This window comes from Antrostomus carolinensis, unplaced genomic scaffold (assembly GCF_000700745.2).
Source record: "Antrostomus carolinensis isolate BGI_N321 unplaced genomic scaffold, ASM70074v2 scaffold17697, whole genome shotgun sequence".
NCBI classification, from domain to species: domain Eukaryota; kingdom Metazoa; phylum Chordata; class Aves; order Caprimulgiformes; family Caprimulgidae; genus Antrostomus; species Antrostomus carolinensis.
This window is the reverse complement of record NW_010329698.1, coordinates 16,164-40,681: the sequence shown is the minus strand read 5'-3', so window position 1 is coordinate 40,681 and position 24,518 is coordinate 16,164. Positions and strand designations below refer to the sequence as shown.

The window sequence follows — 24,518 nt, the reverse complement described above, 5'->3', positions numbered from 1 at the left end:
TCCTAACATTTGGAAAGCAGACAAACAGACAAGCTCGTGTCACTGTGCCATGCTCCAGTGAGCAGCCATGAGGACTTGTGACAGCTGGTTTAATCAGAAGCAAAATAAAATGGTGCACATGAAAAAATAAAGCTAGCAAGAGAGATGAATTTACACCCCTGCTCACTTGGAAGTACTGACACTGGGAGTGTGCTCTGGGCATTGAGTGAACACCATGCTATTCAAGAGGAAAATGTTGCAGAATTTAGTCATTTACCAAGATTTTTGGAGGAATTATGTGGATGCTGCAGCTTGTATTAGTCTGCAAAACAAATAAAGACATGGCTAGCGCTGGTTATTCAGACAACTTGTCAGGGGATGACATGTCAGCTTGAAATGGCTGAGGGTCTGGAGGCAACATGTCAGAGCTTCTGTGCTTGGTGTTGATAGTCTTAGGACTGTTGCCTCTAAGGTTTGAGTTAGAGGATGAGGTGGTGGCTGCGTACAGCAAGAGGGTCTTTACTTCAAGGACAGCTATTGCTGCAGCCCATCACAAGAGGGAATCTTGCTTTGAGGAATCCTTGATCCTGCAAGCTGCCTCCCTCTCCTTTTGGGTAGGTGAGCAGGGTCTGGCTGGAGCAAGCATCTGTGCAGGGCTTGAAGAAGAGTTTGTATCCCCTCATCTCTAAAGTCTGCTCTTCTGCAAGTGACCCCACTTGGGATGCTCTTGATTTAAAATGCTTTTGCTGGGTCTGTACAAGTTCCACTTGGACAATAAAACTGCATGTGTTGTTGCATGAACTGGAGACTTCCTACTCAGTGAGCCTGAAGAATGAGGAAGGCTCTGCTGTCACCTGCACTCCTATGCATCAGGAGTGTAACTGTCTCAGAGAAACTGGGTCTCCCTGTGAGGAGAGGGCTTTCAAAGGCTTCTCCATACACAGAGTCACAGGGCTGAAGGGACCTGGAAACTTCTCTTTCCTAACAGTCTGCACCTGTCTTTATTTGTAGAGTCTTTTCCAGTAGTGTTGACTGTTTTGCCAGCCAGTTGTTCAATTTGCAACCTGAAAACATTGGATAATCAGAATCCAGCTTTGAACCTGGAGTCTTCAGCAATGCTACTACCTTTTGCATCCTCCTTTAGGCAGTTTTCTGCGTTCTCCCATGATGAGACCACCTGAAGTTTTCATATTTCTTAGGGGAATATCCAAGGGAGTGTGAACAGAGCTCAGGTATGCAATGGCATTAATCTTTTCCAGTCAAACCAAACACAGACTGGGCTTTGGTAAGGACATCCCTCTCACTGTGCTACGCTCAGGTGACTCTGATACTTCTCCTGCAATAGTCTCTTGGATACCAAAACCCAACCAGCTTCTTAGGACTTACTCCAGTGTTTCATACATACAGTGCTATAGCTGTACTGCTGAACAGCTCAGCAGGCTCTGCATAGAGTCATCAGCTCCTCTTCCAACAAGGGTGTCTAAAAACCCTCAAAGCTTTTATCCAGTGCTATTCTGTTACTCTGACCTTCCATCTCTTTTTTCTGATCTCTGTATAAAATAGATCAGTTAGAAAAACAAAGTTTCTCTGTCCTGGGATTATATCAGCAGAAAATGTATGCAATGTGTTGAAAACAATCCTTGTGCAAAATCTGATGTGCAATGTGGGACCAAGTGCATGCTCCAAGCGTGGTACCAAACCCAACTCTCACCGTGGAGACCCACAATGCTCATCTTTTCTCTTTCCAGAAGGGTTATTCTCAACCACTTTGGGCTACAGCCATCTGGATTAATTTATTGCCCTCCTGCAACGCATGTGAACAGAAATCCTGTCCCAGTACACCTCCTATTGCACCTCATCTTCTGCTCCTCAGAGGCAACAGGGCATGGGGAGATACGGCTAAACAAAGACTTGTTTTTCATAAGGTATGACTGCACATGCCCAGACCATGGGGAAACTGGTTGCAGCTCCCATGTGTTGAATGCTAACATCTGACTCTTCCTCCTCAGGTCAAATTCAGCAGTTAAATTCTGCATGTTTGTTTTTTTTTTAATGACAGAAGTGCTTTTCTTTCTATTACTTTCAGTGAGTAAACTATGCTCAAGCTTCCCAAAATGGCCTTCTTGGACAGAAACCAAACTGCAAAATTTCAGGATAGGAGCTGGGAGTGTAAAGAAGCCAAGGGAACAGGAAAATACCCTTCAGTTGCCATCCAAAAACTTGGGGCTAATATGTGGTCTGCAATGTGTAAGGTTTTAAATGTTAGGAGGTCCCGTGCACGGGGCCCTGCAGAGCAGCGCCAGGTACACAACCCTCTCTGTTGGCACTACAGCTCCATGTGTGTGCACTGGGCTGTCCTGCACCTTGTCTGAGTCTGTCCACTTTTACAGAGTGAACTTATCAGATGCTAGATCTATTTCTGGCTACTGATTGTATTGCTGGTGTTTGCAATGCTATCACAAATGTCACAGTATTTTGCTTAAAGCTGCGGCTCCTGGAGTCCTGTGATTAAGACGCTCGCCCTTTGGTGGCAGGCAGCATAAAATCTGAACACTTAAGGAAATACACAGGAGAAAAATGAAGAGACCATGGATTTATCAGTCTTAAAACCTTGTGATCATTTTGACAGTCATGATTTCTGTCATCCCGCTCAACTTAATGCTTGTTGGCAATACTATCTGGAGGAAGTGTCTGTTGCTGGCTACCTTGACATGGTCCTTTAGGAAGGCAGCTGCATGAGAAGGGCAGAGGCACAGGCGAGGTGCAGCAAGCAGTGCTGGAGCCATGCTCTTAGTGAGTTGTTGTTCTGCTGTTTAGACAGGAGCTGCATCACAGTCTTCAAGTTTAGCCAGAAAATACAAAAGTGACACTGCCTTTGGAAAGTTGAGATCTTAGCAGTGAGGGGCCCTCGATAAGACAGAAAGGTTAATCCTCTACCTGGGTCCTAGATAATCACAGTCATGCACGTGGAGCCTGAGGCTAGGTCAGGATGGAGTTACCCACTGAGTAGGGCTGACCTCCCAGCATAATTTCTCCAGTGTTGCTACAGAAGAGGATCACTTTTGTTCACTTACTTTTTGGGCTCCAGCATCTGACTGTCTGATACTGAATGTTTACATGATAATACTGGCTCAGAGCTTGTCCTTCAGGCTTGAATGCCAGGTTAGCAAAGATGAATGTGGTCACCATCAGCCTTTCAGCAGTCTGCAACAGGCAGGCCTAGCTGGGGTTTCATTGGACTCAACTGTACACTGAGAGTTCTGCCCTGTGGGCTCCTGATGGGCACAGGCACAGATCTGGGTATGTCTCACTCATCCAGGACCTGCCCCTCTGCACTGGAGCCACGAGAGTTACCCACTGCTTCCTTCTTCCACAGCCTCCTGGTGTGGGCCCTCTCTACCTCTTCCTTGTTCTGTGGGTCCAATCTTGCCACAGAGGTTCCTGACTTTTACAGGAGGACATGGGATTCTCTACCTTTGCCTACTTAAAGAGCTTTGTGAGTCTTCTTGGAGTTGGATATGCTTGTCCTGCCACAGTGACCTCTGGGACAGGGAGCTATGCAGCTGAAGTTTTTGGATGGTGTAAAGCTAAGCATCTCTCCTGACTTCAGTTTGAGCAGCGGCATTATGATCTGTGTGGCACGTGCTTGGCACCGTTGTACAGCACCAAGGTCCATAATATTTCTACAGGGCAGGAAGCAAAGTCCCCTCTGGTAGTGATCTGCTCAGAGCTGAGTGGGTCTGAGCAAGCAGCTGGTGCCCCAGCAGTGCCCAAGATGAACACAGCTCCTCTGAGCCAGGAGTGGGTGAAAAAGGCAGAGGAAGATACTCACGTGGCATGATGCCTTGGTCTGCCAGCTGCTCACGGGTCCTTCTCTGCTGAAGCCGTAGCTGTAAAACTGTGAGAGAGAGACTGTCAGGAAAACTTGCAGGATTTTCCTGAGGTAATAATTCATCTACCAGGGATGATGTGCTGGGGGGCTGTGTGTGGCACAGAGACCTGGCACTGATCCCTGCTGTTGCTGGACCAGCCTTGGTGCAGCAGAGTGCTCCAAGCCAAGGAGGACTGCCAGGGAGAAGCTGCAGAGCCTGCACTGACCCAGACCTCACTTTTGCAGACAGATGAGCAGAGCAGGGCTTGTTCTGGTGCAGACGGTACTCTAGTGCCTGGGACAGACTCATCCCTGCCTGGCACCTGTAACAGCAGCCTCAGGTGACCATGGCTTCAGCTCAAAGAGTTACTCAAAGAGAGAGTCCATGTGTGGTCAGAGGGTGCTGGCTGGGAGGGAGGCTGGGTTTGAGTTCCCAGCACTACCTCCTGCGACTGGATATTGCCACCATATATTTTGGGAGGGTGAAGGACCTGTTATAAGTCAAGCAAGTGGAGTAAGACGCGTTCAGAGGTTTTTGAAAGAAATTATAAATATGATAAATACTTTGTCTATAAAGGTATTTTGTGCTTTTTTTGTTTATTAGATAAGCCCCCATGGTATCATCATCTATGGATTCGTTACCACTGCTACCTGCTTCCCTCACGCATCTGAAGCATGAAAACAAACTGAGTTCTGCACAGTTGTGGTGCTGGCCATAGAGAAACCATACAGAAGATAATGATTTTGACATTAAGACATGTATTTTGGCCACATCCAAGTATCTGTGTGCACTCTAAGATCTGGGATGTGTGTCTAGGTTTTTAGTTGCTTTTTAGATTTGTTCAGGTACAAGGGCAAGGAAGAAAAATGAAGAACATTCAAAATGGCTAAGAGCTATCTGAGAGAAATCAAGCATCCTAATGACATGGAGGGGAAGTACATGTCTAAAAATGAGATTATAGAGAAGATAGAGCTAGGCTTCCATCAAGGATGCATGGCAATAGAAGAGGCAATGGTCACTAGTTGCAGCAAGAGAAATTATGATTGGTTATTAGGGGAAAAAAGTCACTGTGAGAGTGTTGCAGGCCAAGAACAGGGGCCCAGAGCTGCTGTGGGATATTCATCCTGGAGATGGTCAGACCTTGCCTGGAGGATGTCCTAAGCAACCTGATCTAATTTTGAAGTTGACCTTACTTTGAATGGGAGGTTGGAGTAAAGACTTCCACAGGTCCTTTCTGTCCTAAATTTGTGTACAGTTGCACTTGCAGGGACACCATGAGAACCCTGTAAGCTAGCAGAAGATCATGGCCTCCAGAAGGTTTTTAAGCCTATAGATATGGCACATTTTTCAGTATTAGAATAAGCCACTTCTTCAGGACTCTTGGACAGCTAATGGCTGATGACTACCCTTGGGCCGAATCCTTGCTACCAGGAGTTTTGACACAAATGATGAAGTTTAAGTTCCGCTTAAACTTCAGAAGAAACTTCTTTACAGTGAGGGTGATGGAGCACTGGGACAGGCTGCCCAGGGAGGGTGTGGAGTCTCCTTCTCTGGAGACATTCAAGACCCGCCTGGACGCCTTCCTGTGTGATCTCATTTAGGTTCCTGCTCTGGCAGGGGGCTTGGACTGGATGATCTTTCGAGGTCCCTTCCAATCCCTGACATTCTGTGATTCTGTGGTTCTGTGAAATGCCACTGACTCTGTTACGTTACAGCCACAGCTCACACCCTGCTTTCATGCCCTAAGGACCTCTCCTGATACCTCTGAAACTGGGAGGTCCTCCACCACCCCAGCACTGTGGGTTGAGTAGAGCTTTCCAGCTCCACCATCCTCCTGAGGACCTAGCAGCACGTTTCTAGCCCTGCAAGGCTTGGCACTGGATGCAGATATGGTTACTGTACCAAGGGACATGTAGTTATTGTGGGAAGGAGAGATTAAGTTCCATCTCTGTATGAACCCACTGCTCCAAGGACCTGCAGTCTCCACTAAACCTTTCTGTTGGAAACAGTGCACTGTCAGATGGGAATGTGTCACTGATCAGGATCACTAAGTGGCTTTAGCTGCATGAGCTCAACCACAGAGCATCAATTAGGCATCTCATGAAGAAGAGACTCCTGGACACAGCTCTCTATATTTACAGCATGAAAAGACAGCCTACCGTACACTTGCCTGTGCAAGGGTAAAGATCTCTGTGTGGCCCAGGACTGCACAGGTTAGATCATCCCATCACTCAGGTCACCCTGCCTGTACTTCGTGTTAGTAACATGTTCTACACCTTTGTTTTTGCAAATTTGTCTTCCAGACAGACACTAGTGTCACAAGATAAAATATTAGACTCATTTCCATACTTTCCTCCTGGAAACTCAGTACAGCTCGCCACGAGGACATAGATGTCCCAGAAGTCACAACATAGCTGCGTGCATATCTCCTGCCTACCAGCACAGTCCTGTAGCTGCCCTGAGAAAGCTGGTGTTGAAGGGGAAAGAGAGGGAAGAACATCCTTTTTTTCCTTGTGAGCAACCTCATGAGCTCTGCCAAATAGCTCATGTCTACAAAGTGACATGGGCTGGACCTGAATAATAATCCCTTCCAGAGGAGTCCTCAAAGCACAAGGCTCCCTGAGATGCCATTGCTTGTGACTTTTCCATGTCCTCTGTGCAAACCATGTCTCACATTCAAAGAACATGTTTAGTGAAGGCCTCAAGTGGGATAATGCTCTCCTGCCAAATTACAGCACTTCTTAGGACACCACACACAGATTCTTGCTGTGAGGGAAAAATGTGACCTTCAATGTCTGGTGAAGTGTGTGCTGTTCCCCTCATGCCAGAGTGAAGCTGGCAGCTAGAAGTCACTGGCAAACCTTGCTGCCAGAGAAGTCTGTAGCCCTCCATTCCCCATGGCACTACCCTCAGCTGATGCTGGTTCTGCCCATGGACATGGATGCAGATGTCTGCACTGTAGGTATCTACACCTGACCCAGTTATCTGCATTCTCTTTACAGGAGTCACCCTCCTCAAGAGACCTCAAAACCAAATTAGTCAGTCTATGCTTTAGGAATGGTTGTCTTTCCTCCTCAACTATGGAAACAGTTTAATGGTAGCCAGCGTATGGTCGGTATCTTACACTGGATGAGGTGGACCCCAGTTTCTCTGTGTAGAACCTTCTTTGTTTCCCGTCACAATACTGAAGAACCATACAGAGCTTTGCACTTTCCCTGAGGAAGAGATGTATCTTTATGGAACAAGTGAGCTAAGGGAGGTCAGACTGTCCAAGAATGAAGCAGCTTTGCAGCTCACCCAAGAAGGGTTGTCTACTCTCCTAGGTCCTGGTCTAGTGTCCCAGGCTTTAGAGCATCTGACTTAAACTAAGGCAATTTGCACAAAACATCCTGTCATCAAATGGGAATCAGAGAGAGCAAAGACTTCTAGAGTCACTTACAGCACCCTGCCAAGGACACAGCAATCTGCTCCATCTAGCTGTGCAATATCCCAGGTGAGGATGCTCCATCACTTCTCTTCACGCTCCCTTGTGTGCCAAATTATTTGTACCATTTCATTCCAACTTCCAACACAGGAGGCCAAGTGATACACCACATCCACATGAGCAAGGGGGATGCTATCAATCAGATGACTGTGCATTCAAAACCCACATTCTCTGCTTCTTCTCCTTATTTCACCGCCCTTCTTAGCTGACAAATACTTTAACAGCCCCAGGGTGCAGTCAGCTCAGTCAGGCCTGTTTAGAGAAAAAGGAGATGTCACAAATTCCCTTGAAGCATAGCTTGTAAGGTGATTATGGTTTCCAGTGTGGTGGCTTTAAGATTCAGCATCTGCCTTGATGCAAGAAGTGCTGAAAATGTTTATAGGTTTCATTGCCATAGCTCTCCCTTTGCTGGGGTGCAGGAGCAGCACTCAGGAACCCAGATTTCCCAGATCCTCCTGCCTTCCAACAAACATGCACAATCCAGGGGAGCCACCCCTATCGCAGCTGGTCCACGCTCCAGCTAACAGCCTCTCCTTTGTCTCCTGCGCTAAGGGTTGCAGGTAGACCATCACAGAGGGGACCTGATATTATTATATCATAATTTTGTGCAGGAAGAAAAGGTCTCCAAATTGTTTTTCATGCTGACAGGCATAAAGGCTGTGACCTCACTGTGACACAAGCTGTTCTGAGAGTTAAGCTTTTCTATGGGTGGGTGGCTATGGGCAGGCTACACAATCTTCCGGAGATGAACAATCAAGCATTGCTCAGCTTAGGCAATGCTAAGTCTACAAACTTCCTGGTCCCTTCTAAAGCCGTAGGGCAAGGACAAAAAGTTTATCCAGCCTTGTCTGTTCAGGGAAAGCTGACAGGACATGTGTAGCCAGGCATGTGCAAATGCTGGGCATTTCCAGGAGCAGTCCAAGCCTGACAGCTGAAGCACTTATTCCAGTCACTGAATATACATCCAAATCTGCTCCTCCTCATGCAGTAGGATGGATGCAGGTCTTGACTCCCACATAGAATCTCTGTGAAATTCCAAATCCTGTTGCAAACCATCTGAAGCAATGTAGCCATGAAGAGTGTCAGACAATAACACTGAACATCGCTGCGGGAAGAGGTAAAGCAGCCACCACTTTCGGCAGCCTCTGAGTCAGTGCTGCAGCTTGCAGCTCGGTGGATGCCAGCTCAAGACTTGCACCTTTCCCTTCCAACCAACAATGGAGGAGCCCCTGGCACCATCCAAACAGCCACCATTTGGCTGCTTCTTGAAGGAGACTTGAAATCTGATGAAGCTGTGTCTGACCCCATCTGCATTCCTGTTCTCTTCCTTTGCTGTATGGCTGGAGGCCTGAGCTCTGAGTGCTGCCTGTGACTCACTTAGAAGGTGCTGTCACCCACCAAGTATGGGAATTATTTTTTTCCTAAATATTCTTATTTTTCAAGAAAATGGCTTTGCTAACACTTCAGAAGAGAAGTTATATTACAAAGAATGATGACTGGAGTACCTTTGGCGAGAGAATCTCAGTACCACACCCCCAGCATCCCTGTTGCTGGTTTGCACCAACAAGGATAGTGAGCAGTAGCTCCAGGGGAGCAGTCATGCACACTGGTCAGCCTGCGGTACCGAGCTGTGCTGGCACCATCAGCTGCCATCAGCTGAGGGACACCTTGCTCCCTTCTATGGCACCTCATGATGAGAAATCCCTCCTTAGATGATGTGAGGCACGTCAGAGCTATTACAGTGCTTTTGCTCACAAAATTTTCTGTTAGAAATACTCATCTTTTCTGCACTAGCACCAAGTCTCATTTAGTGATACAGCTTCCAGAAACATCCTCTGCAATGAGGCTGTGTCATCCGAGAAGACCTCCTGGTGTCAGTCATAGCTGGCTCTGGTGGCCCAAGATCTGAGCACTGCCCATGACTAGCAGTCATGAGTCATCCTCCTCCCTAGGAGTTGACCTCAAAGCTAAGAGGACAGCTTGGGCCTTGCCTGGCCTGGTGATGCACTGGAAAAGACATGTTCAAATTCTCCCTCTACCCTAGGAGCAGGCAGACCTGGCCTTCTGCATCAATCTTCAGGGACACTTTGAGTCCAGTGCTCAACAGAGGGTCAAGGTGGGACTTTTATCATCTACATCAGAGCATCCCTCATGCTGGGGCATCACCAAAGCACGCAGAGCACCCTCCTCTCTTTGGGGAATTGCCTTTAACAGCACAGGGGGCTGAGCAGCACCAAGGCACATTGCCTAGGGTGGTTGGGGATCTGCCCTTCTTGGAGGGCTCAGGACCAGGACAGGCAGGCAAAGCCATTGCTGACCTCATCTAGTGTTGGTAATGGTCTGTCTCTGAGAAGAAAGCTGGATCAGAGCCCATCCCCTCCCGTGAACACTGATGTAGTGTCCAGACCAGGTTCCCTGGAAACTCTGAGGCTGCACGAGGCTTTTTCAGTGTTCAGCTCAGCCTTGCAGCTGACACGAACTGCCCAAGTGGAGCTGCAGGTCCATTGCCACTTCTTGATTTCTGACCCTGCGTCTGTCTGACAGCCCCTCTGGGAGTGGGAGTGACTGAAGCAGAGTCCGTACTGTTTCAGCTCTTCCCAGCTCCCTTATGTGGTTTCAGGTGAAATCCCAATAATTGCTGGTTTCCTCCCTGCCTGGGCTGTGCCAGAACCTTCGCTCTGGTTGAGAACCACACTCACAACCAGTGCAACCGCTGTGCTCTTGTCTTCCTCTGAAGTAAGTCACTGCTGATACCAGAACCGATGGTCAGGCAGTTGCCTGCTGCTCCCTGCACCAGCCAGTCCTCCTGGGCTGCACAGTGAAGAGAACCAGTGGAAGCACCACATTATGCCAGTTTGACCCAAGTGTGTGACCACCATGGGAGTCAGCAGTTTGGCAAACAACTGAAGCTGGCACTGCCACTGAAAAAAGCAGCAGCAAGTCACTATGCACTACCACTCCAGCAGCTCATTCCTGCCCTCCCACCCCAGAGGTGGGGTTTTATGAGCATGAGTGTAGCTCAGTGGTGCACAGGATGGGGACTGCTCTGCTAGGGAGCTGGTAGCAAATTGGGAACAGGGTGATGGGGAGGAGGGACTCCTGTTTTCAAGAGCAGCAGCTTTGTTGCATGTTAAACAGCAGCTGAGCAAACGTGGAACACGTGTTTGACCGTGGCCGTGGTGTGTCACCAGAGGAACCTGCTGACTGTCCCCTGCTCACACACTGGCTGGCAGGAGGTGGCCTTGTTTTGGACACAGCCTCCCTTGAAAGGCAGGACTGCTGCTGGCTTTGAGGCTGTCTTACAGATAACGCCTGAGGCTTTCCTGTGTGAGCGTGCCAGGGAGAGAGGAGCTGCCCAAGTGGGAGATGCACATGGGATCCTTTGATTGTCTAAGGTCCCAACCGGGCAGGAGCAGGGTTAGCTCAGTGGCGGGTGGTGGCCTTGTTTTGGACACAGCCTCCCTTGAAAGGCAGGACTGCTGCTGGCTTTGAGGCTGTCTTACAGATAACGCCTGAGGCTTTCCTGTGTGAGCGTGCCAGGGAGAGAGGAGCTGCCCAAGTGGGAGATGCACATGGGATCCTTTGATTGTCTAAGGTCCCAACCGGGCAGGAGCAGGGTTAGCTCAGTGGCGGGTGCAGTCATGTTGCCTGTGGTCTTCTCAAGCTGTGGCTGTTTCTTGCAGTTGCATCAGGAGCAGGAACCTATATCCAAAGCAGGACATCCAAACGGGCAGGGCAGCCAGGAGCAGGTGTGCTCTCTCCTGACCAAGCAACAGGGTGACATCAAGCCGATGCACGTGGAGTCACCCTGAGCTGGGTGACCAGTCAGCCAACCTCCTAGGTGCCACCACTGTCAGGGTGAAACACTGATCCATCAGAACACTATAGGGAGCTGCTTTTCTGGAGCTGCTGTTTTGCAAAAACACCTTGGCCAGTCTCTGTCCTGAGCCCCTCCATAGCTCTCAGCCCATCTGCTCTGCTGATCATCAGGAGCCATGGAGTGATTTCTCTGTAGCATCATGTCTCCAGGCCCATGTTATCCTCTGACAACGTCCTTTGTGGGACCTGTGTGAGTAGACCTGAAGCTCAGCCAGCCACAGCCCAGCTGAAAATGCCACCACACAGCCAGGACAGCTATGGAAAGCCCTGGTCAGGCCTCTCCTGGCCAAGCACTGCCCTGGAGTGGGGCCCAGCCAAGCCAGTTTTACTTCTGTATGTGATGCTCATCACTTGCAGAGTGGGAGTGTTTTGCCTTCTCTCAGGCAGACGTGCTGTGAATTTGTGTGTTACCTGGAAGGCTGCACGACACTGAAAATCTCATCTACATTGGTGAGAACAACTTCTCTAAACCCACATCTGGGCCTGCAGGTGCCTTGGAAAAGACATAGGACCACACCTGGCTAGCAACGAGCCCAGACCTAATGGTCACAGGTCACCACTAAAAATAACCATCTGTGAAATCCCTCTGAGGGCTGTCCCCATCATAATGTGCAACCCCAACCTCACCATGGTCCTGAGAACATGCTGTCATAATCCTTCTTGGAGTACTCCCTTCAGCATCCCTGTGAGCAGCCTCTACATCCTTCTGTATAACACATGCCTGACTGACAGAGAAACATGTCTGTCAGCTAAAACACTGAGGTGTAAGACATTGGAAAAATAAAACCAAACACAAACTAATCTACAAGTCAGTGTTTTACAAACACTTCATGAAATCACAAAACAGCGTCATCAGTTACAGAGGGACTGTGGTTTGAATGCACACACTGATTGTGAACTGTACAAGTTCATGAACTGAAAGGAAACACATGAACGTGCTTTATCTTTGAACTCTAGGAAAATGAAGGTAAAGGTTCTGCCAAAATGCTTGGCTTAAAACTCTACCAAGACCTACTCTTTTCTATCTTTACTGACCTGCTCATTTTGATCCAAATCACTCTCTCCACCAGAAGCAGATAGAGTAAATTCCTCTCCCATCTCAACCAGCTTCATTCAAGCCCTGTGTGTATCCATTAATCCTTTCTTCTGTAGAATCAGGCAAGTCTCTGCAAATTCACACCCATGTGTCCACAATTAGGCCTGGCTATTACCTCATGCCAAGCCATCCAGAGCCATATTTAGAGTGTTAAACTTTCACTTCTCACCAATTATCTGAACTACCACTGATGTTATGCAGATGTTGGCCTTGTAAACTCTCTTTCCGTATCTCTGGACAGAAAAGGTCAGAGTTAAGGTTAAGTCTGCATTTGCCAGCTTTGTTTGCTCTGTCTGATGACAATGCTTCTCGGCTGCTGGAGCACAACTGGTTTGTATTCAAAGCAGGAGATCACTTCATATAAACGATCATCTCTGTGAAGAGTTAAATATGTTCCTGGAACAGCCCTTAGATGTCCTAGTTGATTTAGTGCAATCCCATTGATAATTGGACCACATAGGATAGCATGGCAGGCGTGAAGAATCATCATTCCTGCAAAATTTGTCAGGATGACCTCAGATCAGTATATTTATCTTTTGCAAAACAGACAAAATAAACACGCACACAAATCCTTGAGGAAGGGGAGGGGAACCTGAAGGCCTGCAGCATGTTGGTGATTTGATCTATTTCCTCTGGAGCAGTTTCTGGTGCCCTGCACTGGGGTAGCTACTGTCTCTCCACACTGCACGGCTATGCTGGTCCTTCACTGTAAACCACTGGAAAGAGAAGAACAGGAGAAAACACTGTAGGACTCAAGGGAGGGTTGCTGGGCACTGTGTGAAAAAGCCGCTGCCTCCACCAGATCAGCCTTTCCTGGATAAAATATTTTTCTTGCTACTGATGCTGCCAGATGGAAGCTAGAGACTGGAAAGTTGATCCTCAAGAAAGTTGACTCTAGGAGGGACTCCTATGTGCCACCATCTCCTAGTTGCCACCTCCTTGCCCCACTTTCTGCATGCTGTGTACCACAGAGATTAAAAGGATTCTGGGATGAGGAAACAACAAGCAAGTCATATGTCTCTAGCAGCCTTTAACACACACAGAGCTCCTTCAGCTGCCCAGTGTGTGCAGGCCGTGGAGAGACAGCAAAAGCTGAGTTACTAAGATTTACCTCAGCCCTCATTTACATTGGCCTGGAATCCATCAAAAGGGATTCAGCCTCGTCATGAGTCACAGAGCACAGCTAATCCTTCCCAAACCTGGGGAGCAAGCAAAGCCTCACACCTGCCTGCGCAAGACCATTCCCAAAGCACCAGTACGTCGTGAAGCATGGCTCCTCGCGGCTTGGCATTTCAGGATCCCACCCCTCCTGGCTTGTCCTTCGCATGCTCTGTGCAAGCTGCACAGCTCTCTGTGTAGGCTGCTGCTGTCCCGTGGGGTGTTAGAGCCCCTGAGCCTTGCAGGGGCACGTGGTGCAGGGCGATGGGTTGTTGGAGATGGGTTTTTCATCCCTCTTTCAAGTGGATGGAGGACAGTAAATCAGAGCACCGCATCTTCTGCCATCCTTGTGGGGCTGTACAACTGCTGAAGTCTGCACACGGAGCAGGGACACCAGGGGAAACTGTCCCATGGAGACTTTGCACATAAAAGAGATTCGACTATTTCAACCGTTATATGTTAACCTTTCTTCTCTATTCCCTGTGTTACTAAAAACTGAACACAAACTGAAAGCAGCATTATTGATTTATCTGTATCCTCAGCATCCCTCCTTCCTCCCCTGTCTCACAGACCGCGATGACTCGGGTTGTGCTGTGGTCACGTCCCGCGTTACCTGCAGCGGTCCCAGCACTGGGGAGAGGGAGGCATGACATGCATTTGGGATTTTGGCAATGCCGACCAAAACATAGTAAATAAGCAGAGAAATCTTGTCAAATGGGAAACTTATCTTTCACCAGGCAATAGTGAGGGATGGCAGTTGTGGGAATAAGTCAGGAACTAAAGAATGTCCCACAAATTGACTGCCCTAGAAATGCTGAAAGGCATGAGAATTTATGGATGCAAAGACCCACAGAGTTTACTTTTACTGGAGAATCATTTGAAAAATATGTTTAGAAATCCCACTGTTGGTTCCATAAGAAAGCCAGCTTACAAATAAACTAGAAATGAGCCTTAAAAAATTAGTGGTTCATTTGAAAAGAACGCAGGGACATGTAACACAGCCCGTCCTCCTCGCGTCAGAAAGGTGGCAGTGTTGCTTTGGAGTTGCTGGAGGAATTGTTACAGACAGATTTTTTTCAAATGAACAGCAATGTACCATAATATACCAACAAAATCTAAGGAATGACATAATCTAATGAAATGTAAGATCAGAGAGATAAGGAAACCACACCAAAGCCCTGGACCCAAGTTTTGTATAATTCAGCCAGACTAGGACACTTGTGTTTGCACACACACTCTTGGGTTTTCAACCAACTGCCAACTTTGTATTTGCTGAGAAAACAAAGTTTAAGTTGACCACCCAGCTATCTAAGAGATCCTGATAACACCACTCATGTCTACCGTCACTATAATAAATCTCTAATTTCATGGTCTACAATGCACAAGGAGGCAAAAACACACACGACGTGGGTGACAGGCCAGAGCGGGTGCATATCCCAACGTGACTACCCCGTCCTGTTTCACAGCGTCCCGTACGGCACATGCAGCTGGTTTGTCTGAACATCCTCACAGACAACATTCCCTGTGAGAACTTCACCTCTGGGGAGCTCAGAGAAAGCTCCTCGAGAGCATTTTTTGACATTACCATTAATATTACAGTACATTATGTTCATTAAAAAAAAATTCCAAGTACAGATACCCACTGACAAACACAGCATACTTACTATAAATAAAGCCAGTGAATAAAGGCACGAGCATCCAGCAGAGAGTCTGGTTTAGAAGTGACCGTCCCATAGTTCACCTTCACTCACCTTCACTCACGCTGAACGTCCTCTGAGAAGCGCCTTACTGGTGCTTCCCCTGACTGAGAGACGGAGGCATGTTTTACTCGCATATCCTCCGAGAGTGGCAATCAATTGTGTGGCTCTGGTTTTATTTCTCTGATGATGTCACTTTAAATACTTTTCATGTTCCATTTGTTATTTTTACTTCTAAAAATGACGCATTTCTTCAAATTCATTTTTCTCCAATTAGTCACAACTTAATGGAACAAAGTCAGCTGCCTGCATGTCAGAGAGAGCATCAGGCCCATCCTCCCTGCAAATATTACAGGTGAACTCGCAAGATCACCTGGAATATACAGACGGCGTTGGGTACCTCGTTTATCCCAGATGCCCTTTTGGCTTCCTGCCCAAAGCCTTTGCAGCAGGGCCAGGGCAGGAGACCTGGGAACTGCAGTTTTACCAAAACAAACCACAGACATAAATGGAAGACAATGAAAAACCAGGGGAAAAAAAAAAAATCATCAGAGGAAGGAAGACGCATTTCTCCACTTGTGGAATAGCACCTGTGAGATCAAAGCTGTGACAGCTCTGCGACCCCCTGAAGCACGCTGCTTCCAAACACTTAATGAAAACAGTTTGTGGCTACAGCTTGCCGGAGAGAGAAGTTTAAAGAGAAATCTCAAGGTTTTCCCTACCTGATCTGAACTTGCTCCGAATCAGCAAGGAGTGCTCAGACCCCAGGAGTGTCATGGTGACTTGGGGACCAGATCCAGATGCCCCTCACTTAAACCATTAACTTCCTCCACAGAGAAAAGGCGACCAGACCACGGCCAGTGCTCAGGATTCATCCAGCTCTCCTGGACCCTCTGGGTGCTTTTACAGCTGGCTGGCAAGAAGCAGCAAGTGACTTTGAAAGATTTGGTCCCATCCAGCACTGACCCTCCACAGACACCAACCGCTCCCCGTGCTGTGCTGAACTAATTAACGTGGAGCTGGAGGGAACCTCCTCCCACCCGGAGTTTACTACCAGCAGCTGGGTGTCCTGGCTGATGTCATCGTCTAGCGGGGAGCAGCAACTATCGGAAAGGGTCTTAGCAAAGACAGAAGTTTGATATCTGATACTAATTACTACCGGCCGGTGCGCAGCCAATCAGGGCGCTCCCAGTCTCCACGACTTTGGGAGCGCTCGGAAATATCAACAGAGCGAAGGTTTAACTCTTTGCAGTGTGGTGCGAGGCAGGCCCTGCCACATGGCTCCCATGCTGGGGTGGCCGGTGTGGTTTTGGCGTCTGTGTGCCCCTAAGAGGAAGGAAGGGCTGGGGTCAGGGTGAGCCCTGAGGTGAGGGGACAGCTGGGTGCAGGTCCTGTGCGAGTGCCCCGTTGGATGCCCTTCATGTCAAGGAGCCAGAGGACACATGGCTACTTGGCAAATGGAGCTGCGAGTCTGGCCACTGCTTGTTTTGGTTGCTGCTTCACAGAGCAGGCTGTGCAGATCCTGGGCTGTGCTGGGAAGCTGAAAGGGAGCACAGGGGTGCTCAGGTGTTCCAGCTGCATTCCCCTTCTGCAGCATAGGCATGGCCAGAGCTGTGCTGCTTGGTGCACACCTCTGTTAGTATGTAGCTGCATCCGTAGGATTATCTGCTTGAGATGCTCATACAGACTGTGGCTCAGGTAGCACATGCTGCAGGACTCAGGACATGTCCTCTTCTTCTGTTACACACAGCCACTCAGAATAACGCCAAAGAAATGAGGAAGGGCTAAATCTTGACTTCAAGTTTCCTGGGCTATAGATGAGCACTGTGATCCCGAGGAGGCTGGGCATAGCCCCGTGCTGGACACAGCTGCAATGGAGTATACTCCTCTACCTGCCAAACATTCGCTCAGAGAAGAAAAACTTTTTGCAAATAAACAAAGAGATGCAGATCTTTTGAGACTCCCCATCCCCAATCCCATATCTGGGTCGCTTGAGGAACATGGAAGGAAATGAACTGATGGCACCTTTTCCCTTGTAACATAAGTGGTAAAAATTAAGCTACATCAAGGACAGGTCTCAGCTTCCTTGACACTTGGGTCTCACCTGGAAAGCTGCCTAGATTCCTGCTAGATCATAAACATTTACCTGAAAACTCCTTCAGACCTGGTTTGGGGTTTTTTTGTTTGCTTGTTTGTTTGTTGGTTTTTGTTGTTGTTGTTTTGTTTTGTTTTTTCATCCTGTGGTTTCTGGGAAGTCTCTTACATATTTTGGCTTGGAGATAGGAATTTCAGGGCTACCAGACTCCAAGGCCCATGATGTCAGAGACCTTAGAAACCCAGTAGCCCCAGAAGCTCTGATTCCAGCAGTGCCCCACTGGGACCTGAGAAGTGCTGGGGTCCCTCACCCTCATGTAGTCCACGTGATGTGGCTGTTCTTAGCTGAGCCAGGATATTGGCTACCCAAAACCCTGCTCAGGTTTTTGCCTATTGCTTTTGGAGGCTGCCGTTCCTAATGTCCTCCCTCATACATTAGCTGGACCTGCCTGAGGAGGCTCTGGCCATACAGTGCCTCGTGTGCCGATCTCACCTTGGGTCTGTCCCTCTATCCCTTCAGGATTATCTACAGATGTGATGCAGCCATGACAATGCACATGTCACCTAGCAGCCCAGAGGAAGGGTCTCCAGAACTTTTTCACTCCAATGCTATGTCTTCCTGTGAGAATGAGCTCTGCTTCCTCAGTCCCTTCTTGCTGCTACTGGAATGGTTCATATTTGTGTCCTTTTCTGCCTGAAATTTACCATCTCCAGTCTTTTGAGTTCAGTGGAAGAGGAGTGGAGTGCAAGGGAGACTCTACATGGTGTGATCCTGCTTGAGATAGGTCTCCCTGTAGCAGTAAAAGGTCACTAGCAGTGATGGCCTAGGACCACCAAAGGGCAGTGAGCTGCCCCAGGTGCACTGTGTAGGCAGAGGAGCTCCAGGCCTGATATCAAATGCTTGGAGAGGCTGGCAGGACAGGGCTGGCCCCTACTGCAAGGCACTCTGCTGGGTGGGCTTTTCCTGTCACCTCCACAACTGGTGCCTTGTCTCTGCCTCAGGCACATGCACAGAAGAGGACTTGTCAAAAGTCCCCACATCAAGGATGTAGACAGTGCAGGAGCCTTCTGGACCCCTAAAGCCCATGAGTATCATGGTCTTCCCTCTTTCATGGAGATGCATTGGCCATCTAAATGATAAATGAGGACAAAGGACTTTTGTTTTCTAGCATGGACTACTAAAGTGATTAGTGGGTGAGATAGATGTAGGCTGTAGTTTCCTAATTTTTCAGAGCAGTCTGGAAGGGTGTCTAAAGCAGTGGATGAAAGAGAACCAAATAAATATTCAGGTTTTGACTTTCAGAAAATTTTTCACATGGTGCCATACAAATGTAGTGAAAACTCAGAATTGTTCCAAGGCAGGAAGAAAAGTATTGTGATTAGGAATACGCAATAAAAGGAGGTAGAAAGGTTGGGCAATGATCAACAGGGAAAAAGGTGAAGCTCTATATCATTTTTTAGATGGGGTGGGGGCTGCAAAATGTACAGCTGAAAAAATAAACAGGTCGGTAAAATCCCAGAATTGGTGTGTGGCCTGCCTCAACTGGGGAGGATGGACAGACAGAGGCAGATGGAACCCATTTGATGTGGATAAATTCTGTACTTTCCTGTCAGAATGGGGGATGACCCCTGCAAACTCCCCAAGCACAGAAGACTGGGAGAGAGAGTCAAGCAAAGATCACAGGTTCCCTGAGCTTGAGTTACTGTGAGTGTGTACAGAGGCTAAAGGACGAGATGGTATCTGTGCTTCAGAACAAAGCTTTCTACTTACTTATTTGCTGTACTCTTCACCCAGATTAATGGGAAGTGTTGTGTGATTTAGCTGGCACGTCCCAGTTGCTAATTTGCTAGGGATGTCTGTGCTGTCCCACATGGATGGCCTGACCTCCATTCTAATGTGATACCTTTGTTCCTCCCTACTCTTTTCTCAGGACTTTTTATTAATCTGGAGACAATTCCTGAGCAGTTCCCCTGGAGGGCAGGTGTCAGACCAGCACTGCATATGGGAGGTTGTCCTGACCATGTATTCCAGAGCATGTAGGTAGTTCTCTGTGAGATGAAAGAGTGAGCCTGCTTCTGTCTCAGCACATTTACTCCAGATACATAGCTGTGTGAGGCACCTGAGTATCCTCTCACACAGTGTGAGTTTCTGAGTGCCAGGGTTTGCTCACACGAGATGTCAGAGCCTGTCCTGAACGCCAGAGCCTGTGCAGGATTGCCGGTGTTATAGTTTTACTTTCTCTTCCCTGGCATTATGAGCCCATGAGGGAATGGATGAGACTGTTGCAACTTTCTTTAATTCCTTTTTCTTGTCAGCTACAGCCTGTTGGCCACTGATAGTCCTTCCCCTGAACTCCCAGGTGCTAACAATCAGCATTGGCACTCTGCTGAATGACACAAAAAGTGAAAGGGAAGAGCAGGAAGATTTAAGTGTCAACCAAGTAGCTCAAGCTGCTGCATATGATCTCATATAAAAACTCACCTTCTGGTTAAATCAGAATTTTTCTTAGGGAGGCTGAAGAGAAACTCTGTCAGCACAAACATCTCAAGATGATCTAGACATGGGGCTGCCATTTCTCAAGTCTGAAGTGACCCCAGTCTCTCTTCCTTGAGTGGTAATTGCTAATGCTGGGCTCTTGACTATGGAAATGCACAGACTGGTAATTTCTTTTCCCTGCTCTGTGTGGTATTTACATTTATTAATGTTTAATCTCATCTTATGTTTCAGGTGGGGAATGAGAGGCTGGAGAGCAGCCCTGCAGAGAGGGAGCTGGGGGTTCCATAGTGTAGTGGTTATCACGTCTGCTTTACATGCAGAAGGTCCTGGGTAATAGCTCTAAACTGGAAGAGGGGAGGTTTAGATGAGATATTAGGAAGAAGTTCTTCACTGTGAGGGTGGTCAGACACTGGAACAGGTTGCCCAGAGAAGCTGTGGCTGCTCCTCCCTGGAAGTGTTGAAGGCCAGGCTGGATGAGGCTTTGAGCAACCTGGTCTAGTGGAAGGTGTCCCTGCTGATGGCAGGGGGGTTGGGACTGGATGAGCTTTAAGGTCCCTCCCAACCCAAACCAGTCTGGGATTCTGTGATTCTGGTTGACAGCAAGTTGAACATGAGCCAACAGTGTGTCCTGGCAGCCAGGAGGGCCACCCATGTCCTGGGCTGCATCAAGCACTGCATTGTGAGCCAGTCGAAGGTGGTGATCATCCCGCTCTGCTCTGCACTGGTGCACCTCACTTCACCTCCAGTACTGGGGGTAGTTTTGGGCACCACAGGATAAAAAGGATCTAAAGCTGCTGGAGAGTGTCCAGAGAAGGGACACAATATTGGGGAAGGGTTTAGAGGGGAAGGGTATGAGGAGAGGCTGAAGTCACTTGGTTTGTTCAGCCTGGAGAAGAGGAGACTGAGAGGAGATCTCATGGGGGTCTAGAACTTCCTCCCAAGGGGAAGAGGAGGGGCAGGCGCTGATCTCTTCTCTCTGGCCACCAACGAATGCCAGGAGCAGAGGAAATGGCAGAGGGTGAGGTTGGCCATGAGGAAAAGGTTCTTGAGGCAGAGGGTGGTGGAGCACTGGAACAGGCTCCCCAGGGAGGTGCTCATGGCACCAAGCCTGACAAGATTCCAGCAGCATTTGGCCAAGGCCCTCAAGGACATGGTCTGAATGTTGGGATTGTCCTGTGCAGGGACAGGAGTTGGACTTGGTGATCCTTGTGGGTCCCTTCCAGCTCACAACATTCGATGATTCTATGAGCTTTCAGGCATTCAGCATGAAGAGAGCCTTCTGCAACTATTTGCAGGAAGTTTTACTTCTCATTGCCTTAGTAATTTTGAATCATCAGCCTTCTTCCCTGATGTTTCTGCTGAGGAGCCCTCTTTCAGCACATGTTCCTTTGGTACTCCACAAACTATATCACTCAGATATGAAAAATGGCCATTTATTCCTATCTTTAACAAGTCATTAGTCCCCGGAAGGCTTTTTCTCTTCCCACCTACAAGCTAGAGATATCCGAGGAGAAATCTCATTGAAAGGTTGGTGGAAACCCACAGCAACTGTATTCTTTGGCCCACTCTTATTCGTACTGTCAGTGAATACTTCAAAGACTTGTAAGCAATTGGTGGGCATGATAACCCTCAAACATAGAATTCCTCCATTAGAAGAGTTGAAAGATATTTTCTTCTCCTCCTCTCCCCTTCTCCTTCCCTACCTCTCCCTCTCCCTCTCCCTTTCCTCCTCCAGGGAATACTAACATCTAAACCTTCAAGCATTTGGTTCACTGTCCACTCTTGTTTCTTAGGGGGTGATGCAACCTCTAAGAGAGGACTCATCTCCACACATGACTCAACTGCTGAATTCACTGTCCAGAGCTGGTGTTTCCCTGTGCTGGTCATTATGTGAGAGTCAGCCTTGACCACGTGTATTCTTGATGTCCCCAGGAAACAGAGGTAAGTTGTCTCCCATAAACCTCAGACTAGAGGCAAGGAGGTCAGGGGCTGGGATCACACCACAGATGTTGGGCTGTTTACCTGGAGGCTGTCTGCCTTAGATAGTCCAGAAATAGTAAAACCCTCTGCAATGTCTTCATGTGTTTCCAGAGTTCACACTGCCCAAACCCTCACACATCTTGGAGATGTCTGCCACCAGGCATTGTACTGCACCACAGTCACTGTTCAGTTCTGAGAAGGTCAGGCATTGCCACCAATTTGTGCCTTTCTTTAGAAGGTGAAACAGTCACGTAGGTACCAAAGACTACAGATACCAGTATTTCTCCCCTTCTCCTGTTTCCAGCACTGCTTTAGGCATCTCTGCCATAGAAGGGGTCATACTGACTGCAGTGAGTGAAGGAGTGAGCCTTAAATACCAACATAAATTAGTCATGGTAGGGAATTCCTTTGAACTGAGAAGTCACACCCCAGAGCCATAAGGATATCAGCTCCGTGTTCCTCACCAGATACCAGGAAGCAGTCCCTTCTAATCTTCCAGCCCACCCTATTGTTTATGGTACTGATTTATTTGGAAGCAGATTGTTTGTTTCTATGTAGATTTGCATCTGTGGGAAAAAGACCCAAATGAGCTGATGTTTCTGGGAGATCCCTCTGGGGATTTGGAGAGGTCAGTGTGTGACACTATGCCTGTGCTACAGAAGGCCAGACTCCAGCAGGTCTCAGGGCTGTGGAGCTACAGCCCAAGGGAGGGGTGACTCCCAGACCCCCCCAGGGCTGCACGGCCAGGTGAGGCAGACTCCTGCCCTCTCAGCCTCTTGCAGGAGATCCACTTTGCCTGGCCCATTGCTCTGGCATTTGCTTTCCTGTTGCACAGGAGACCCAGCTCTGCAACAGAGAAGCCCCATCATTCTACCCGTGCACTCCAGCTACTGCTGGTGCTGATGCCAGCACAGAGTGTATTAATTGACATTGTCGACAGCAAACCCCTGAATTCAGCAAACCAAATTCACTGCAAGACTTAGGGTTGGATGTAATGCCAAGTAAAAGGTCTTGTGAACAGTCTGCAGCTGTCCAAGCAAACAGGTTTTCTCCAAACCTTGTATCCTACCAGTCACATCTGCTCAGACCATCCTTTCCTGTAGGAATGAGTCCAGTTTGCTTTTGGCTTCTTCTCTCTAGCACCTGGGGTCTCCATTTGGAGAAATCTCTTGCCATGGCCTTATTTCTTGAATCTCCACAGCATGCTCTGGGAAGACAAATCTGATGGGATGAATTAATGACCCTGACTCTCCCCATCCCACGTGTAGGCTAGTGATAATATCCTACATGCTTGTGTAGCTGTGCTGACAAAGGTCCCATGGGGAGATACAGCTGTACTGGCAGAGAGCTCTGTGCTGAGTGTCCCTAGGCTGGTATAACTGAATCCTGAAGGAGGGGGAAGGTGGGAGAGAGATTTGCCTTTACAAATACGTTGCTCAGGAGGACTCCATTCTTCCATTCATAACCAACACAGCTGTGACAAACTGAGTATTACAGGAAAACGAGTGGCCAAGGCTCACAAGGAACTCTGGATATCCTTTGATGATACCTCCTGCCAAGATGTCATCACCTTGATAGACAGTGAAAGAAGCAATCTTTCACTGAAGAAGACTATTACAATGGGCCCAATACTGGGTCCCAATGATGGAGACATGGACCACTACAGTCATCTGAAGTTAGGGCAGATATGAATCTCCTGGTGTGATACTGCCCTAGCAGAGCTCCAGCTGTGCTGTTGGTCTTGGTCTTAGGAAACTGCAAAGAAATGAGCTTCTCTTTGCATGCCTGAGACTCAGCCCAGGGTTGACAGAAAAGAGGTCCTCTGGTTTTTGTATGGCAAAGAGTCGGGATATTCCTCACCATGACCTGGGAAGACAGAGCTCTTCTGAGCTGGAGCTAGCAAAGCAGCAGTGTCTCTGTCACTGTGAAGCAGAAGTGGTCTCTGGGGAAGAGTTCAGAAGGATCCTAGCTTGGTCCTAGCTCAGTGCTTAGCGCAGAGCATGGTATTTCTTTGGTCAGGTAGCTGTGAGCATGGATAGTCCAACACAACCTGCATCAGGTCCTGGTAAGTGCCATCACAGTGGCATTAGCCTACCTTGAATTTGCCCCTGTCTGACAGGGATTTTAGCTGGTTTGTTGCCTCCCTATCTCCTCAAAGAGCTTGAGGGCAGGAATTTATGGTGGAGATGTCATGAGCTCTTCCTGTTCTGACAGCAGACAGGCCTTGCTTGAATTCGAGCTGTGAACTACTTATCACAATGCTGCATGCATCCAAGCAAGGTCCCTTAATTTATGAAGGGCCAGAAGATATTATGCAATTGACAACACGAACACAAAAATACTTCTGCACTTTACTCAAGTTACTATTAAGCTGCCTGAGATTTTCATCATAATATTTACTTCTCTGTAAATACACTAAATTCTCCAATCCCAATTCAAAACAGAGAGATCAGAGAATGAAAATAGGGAGATGACATAGCTGTTTAAAGATTAGGTAAAATGTTTTTCACTAGCATAAATATTTGATTGTAAGACTCTGCCTGTTGTGTTTACCAAGCAGGGATGTGCAGGGAGTGCAGAGAGCTGGTGCAGCCAGGCACTGCGATAGAGCCTGCCCCGTGTCCCTGCCCATCCCCTCCCCATGTGGTCCAGGCTGCAGAGATGATGGATGCACTGACCATCGTCCTTGTTTGACTGGCTCTGGGCAGCAGGCAGCACGAGGGGTTCACTCCTGACACACTGACCGGTCCTTCGGCAGTGGTGACTGCAGCCAATCCATCAT

At 48.2% G+C, this 24,518-nt stretch overlaps 1 protein-coding gene across 1 annotated transcript in view; it reads right to left on the bottom strand.

Moving 5' to 3' along the window:
- Positions 1-3,877, bottom strand: part of LOC104528619 (myocardin-related transcription factor B-like) — a gene marked incomplete at both ends in the record, with an annotated part of 12,165 nt that extends 8,288 nt beyond the window's left edge. Inside the window, one exon of the mRNA XM_010172674.1 lies at positions 3,812-3,877. Coding sequence (XP_010170976.1) covers positions 3,812-3,877 — 66 coding nt within the window. The remainder of the gene's footprint in view (positions 1-3,811) is intronic.
- Positions 3,878-24,518: the final 20,641 nt, after the last annotated feature.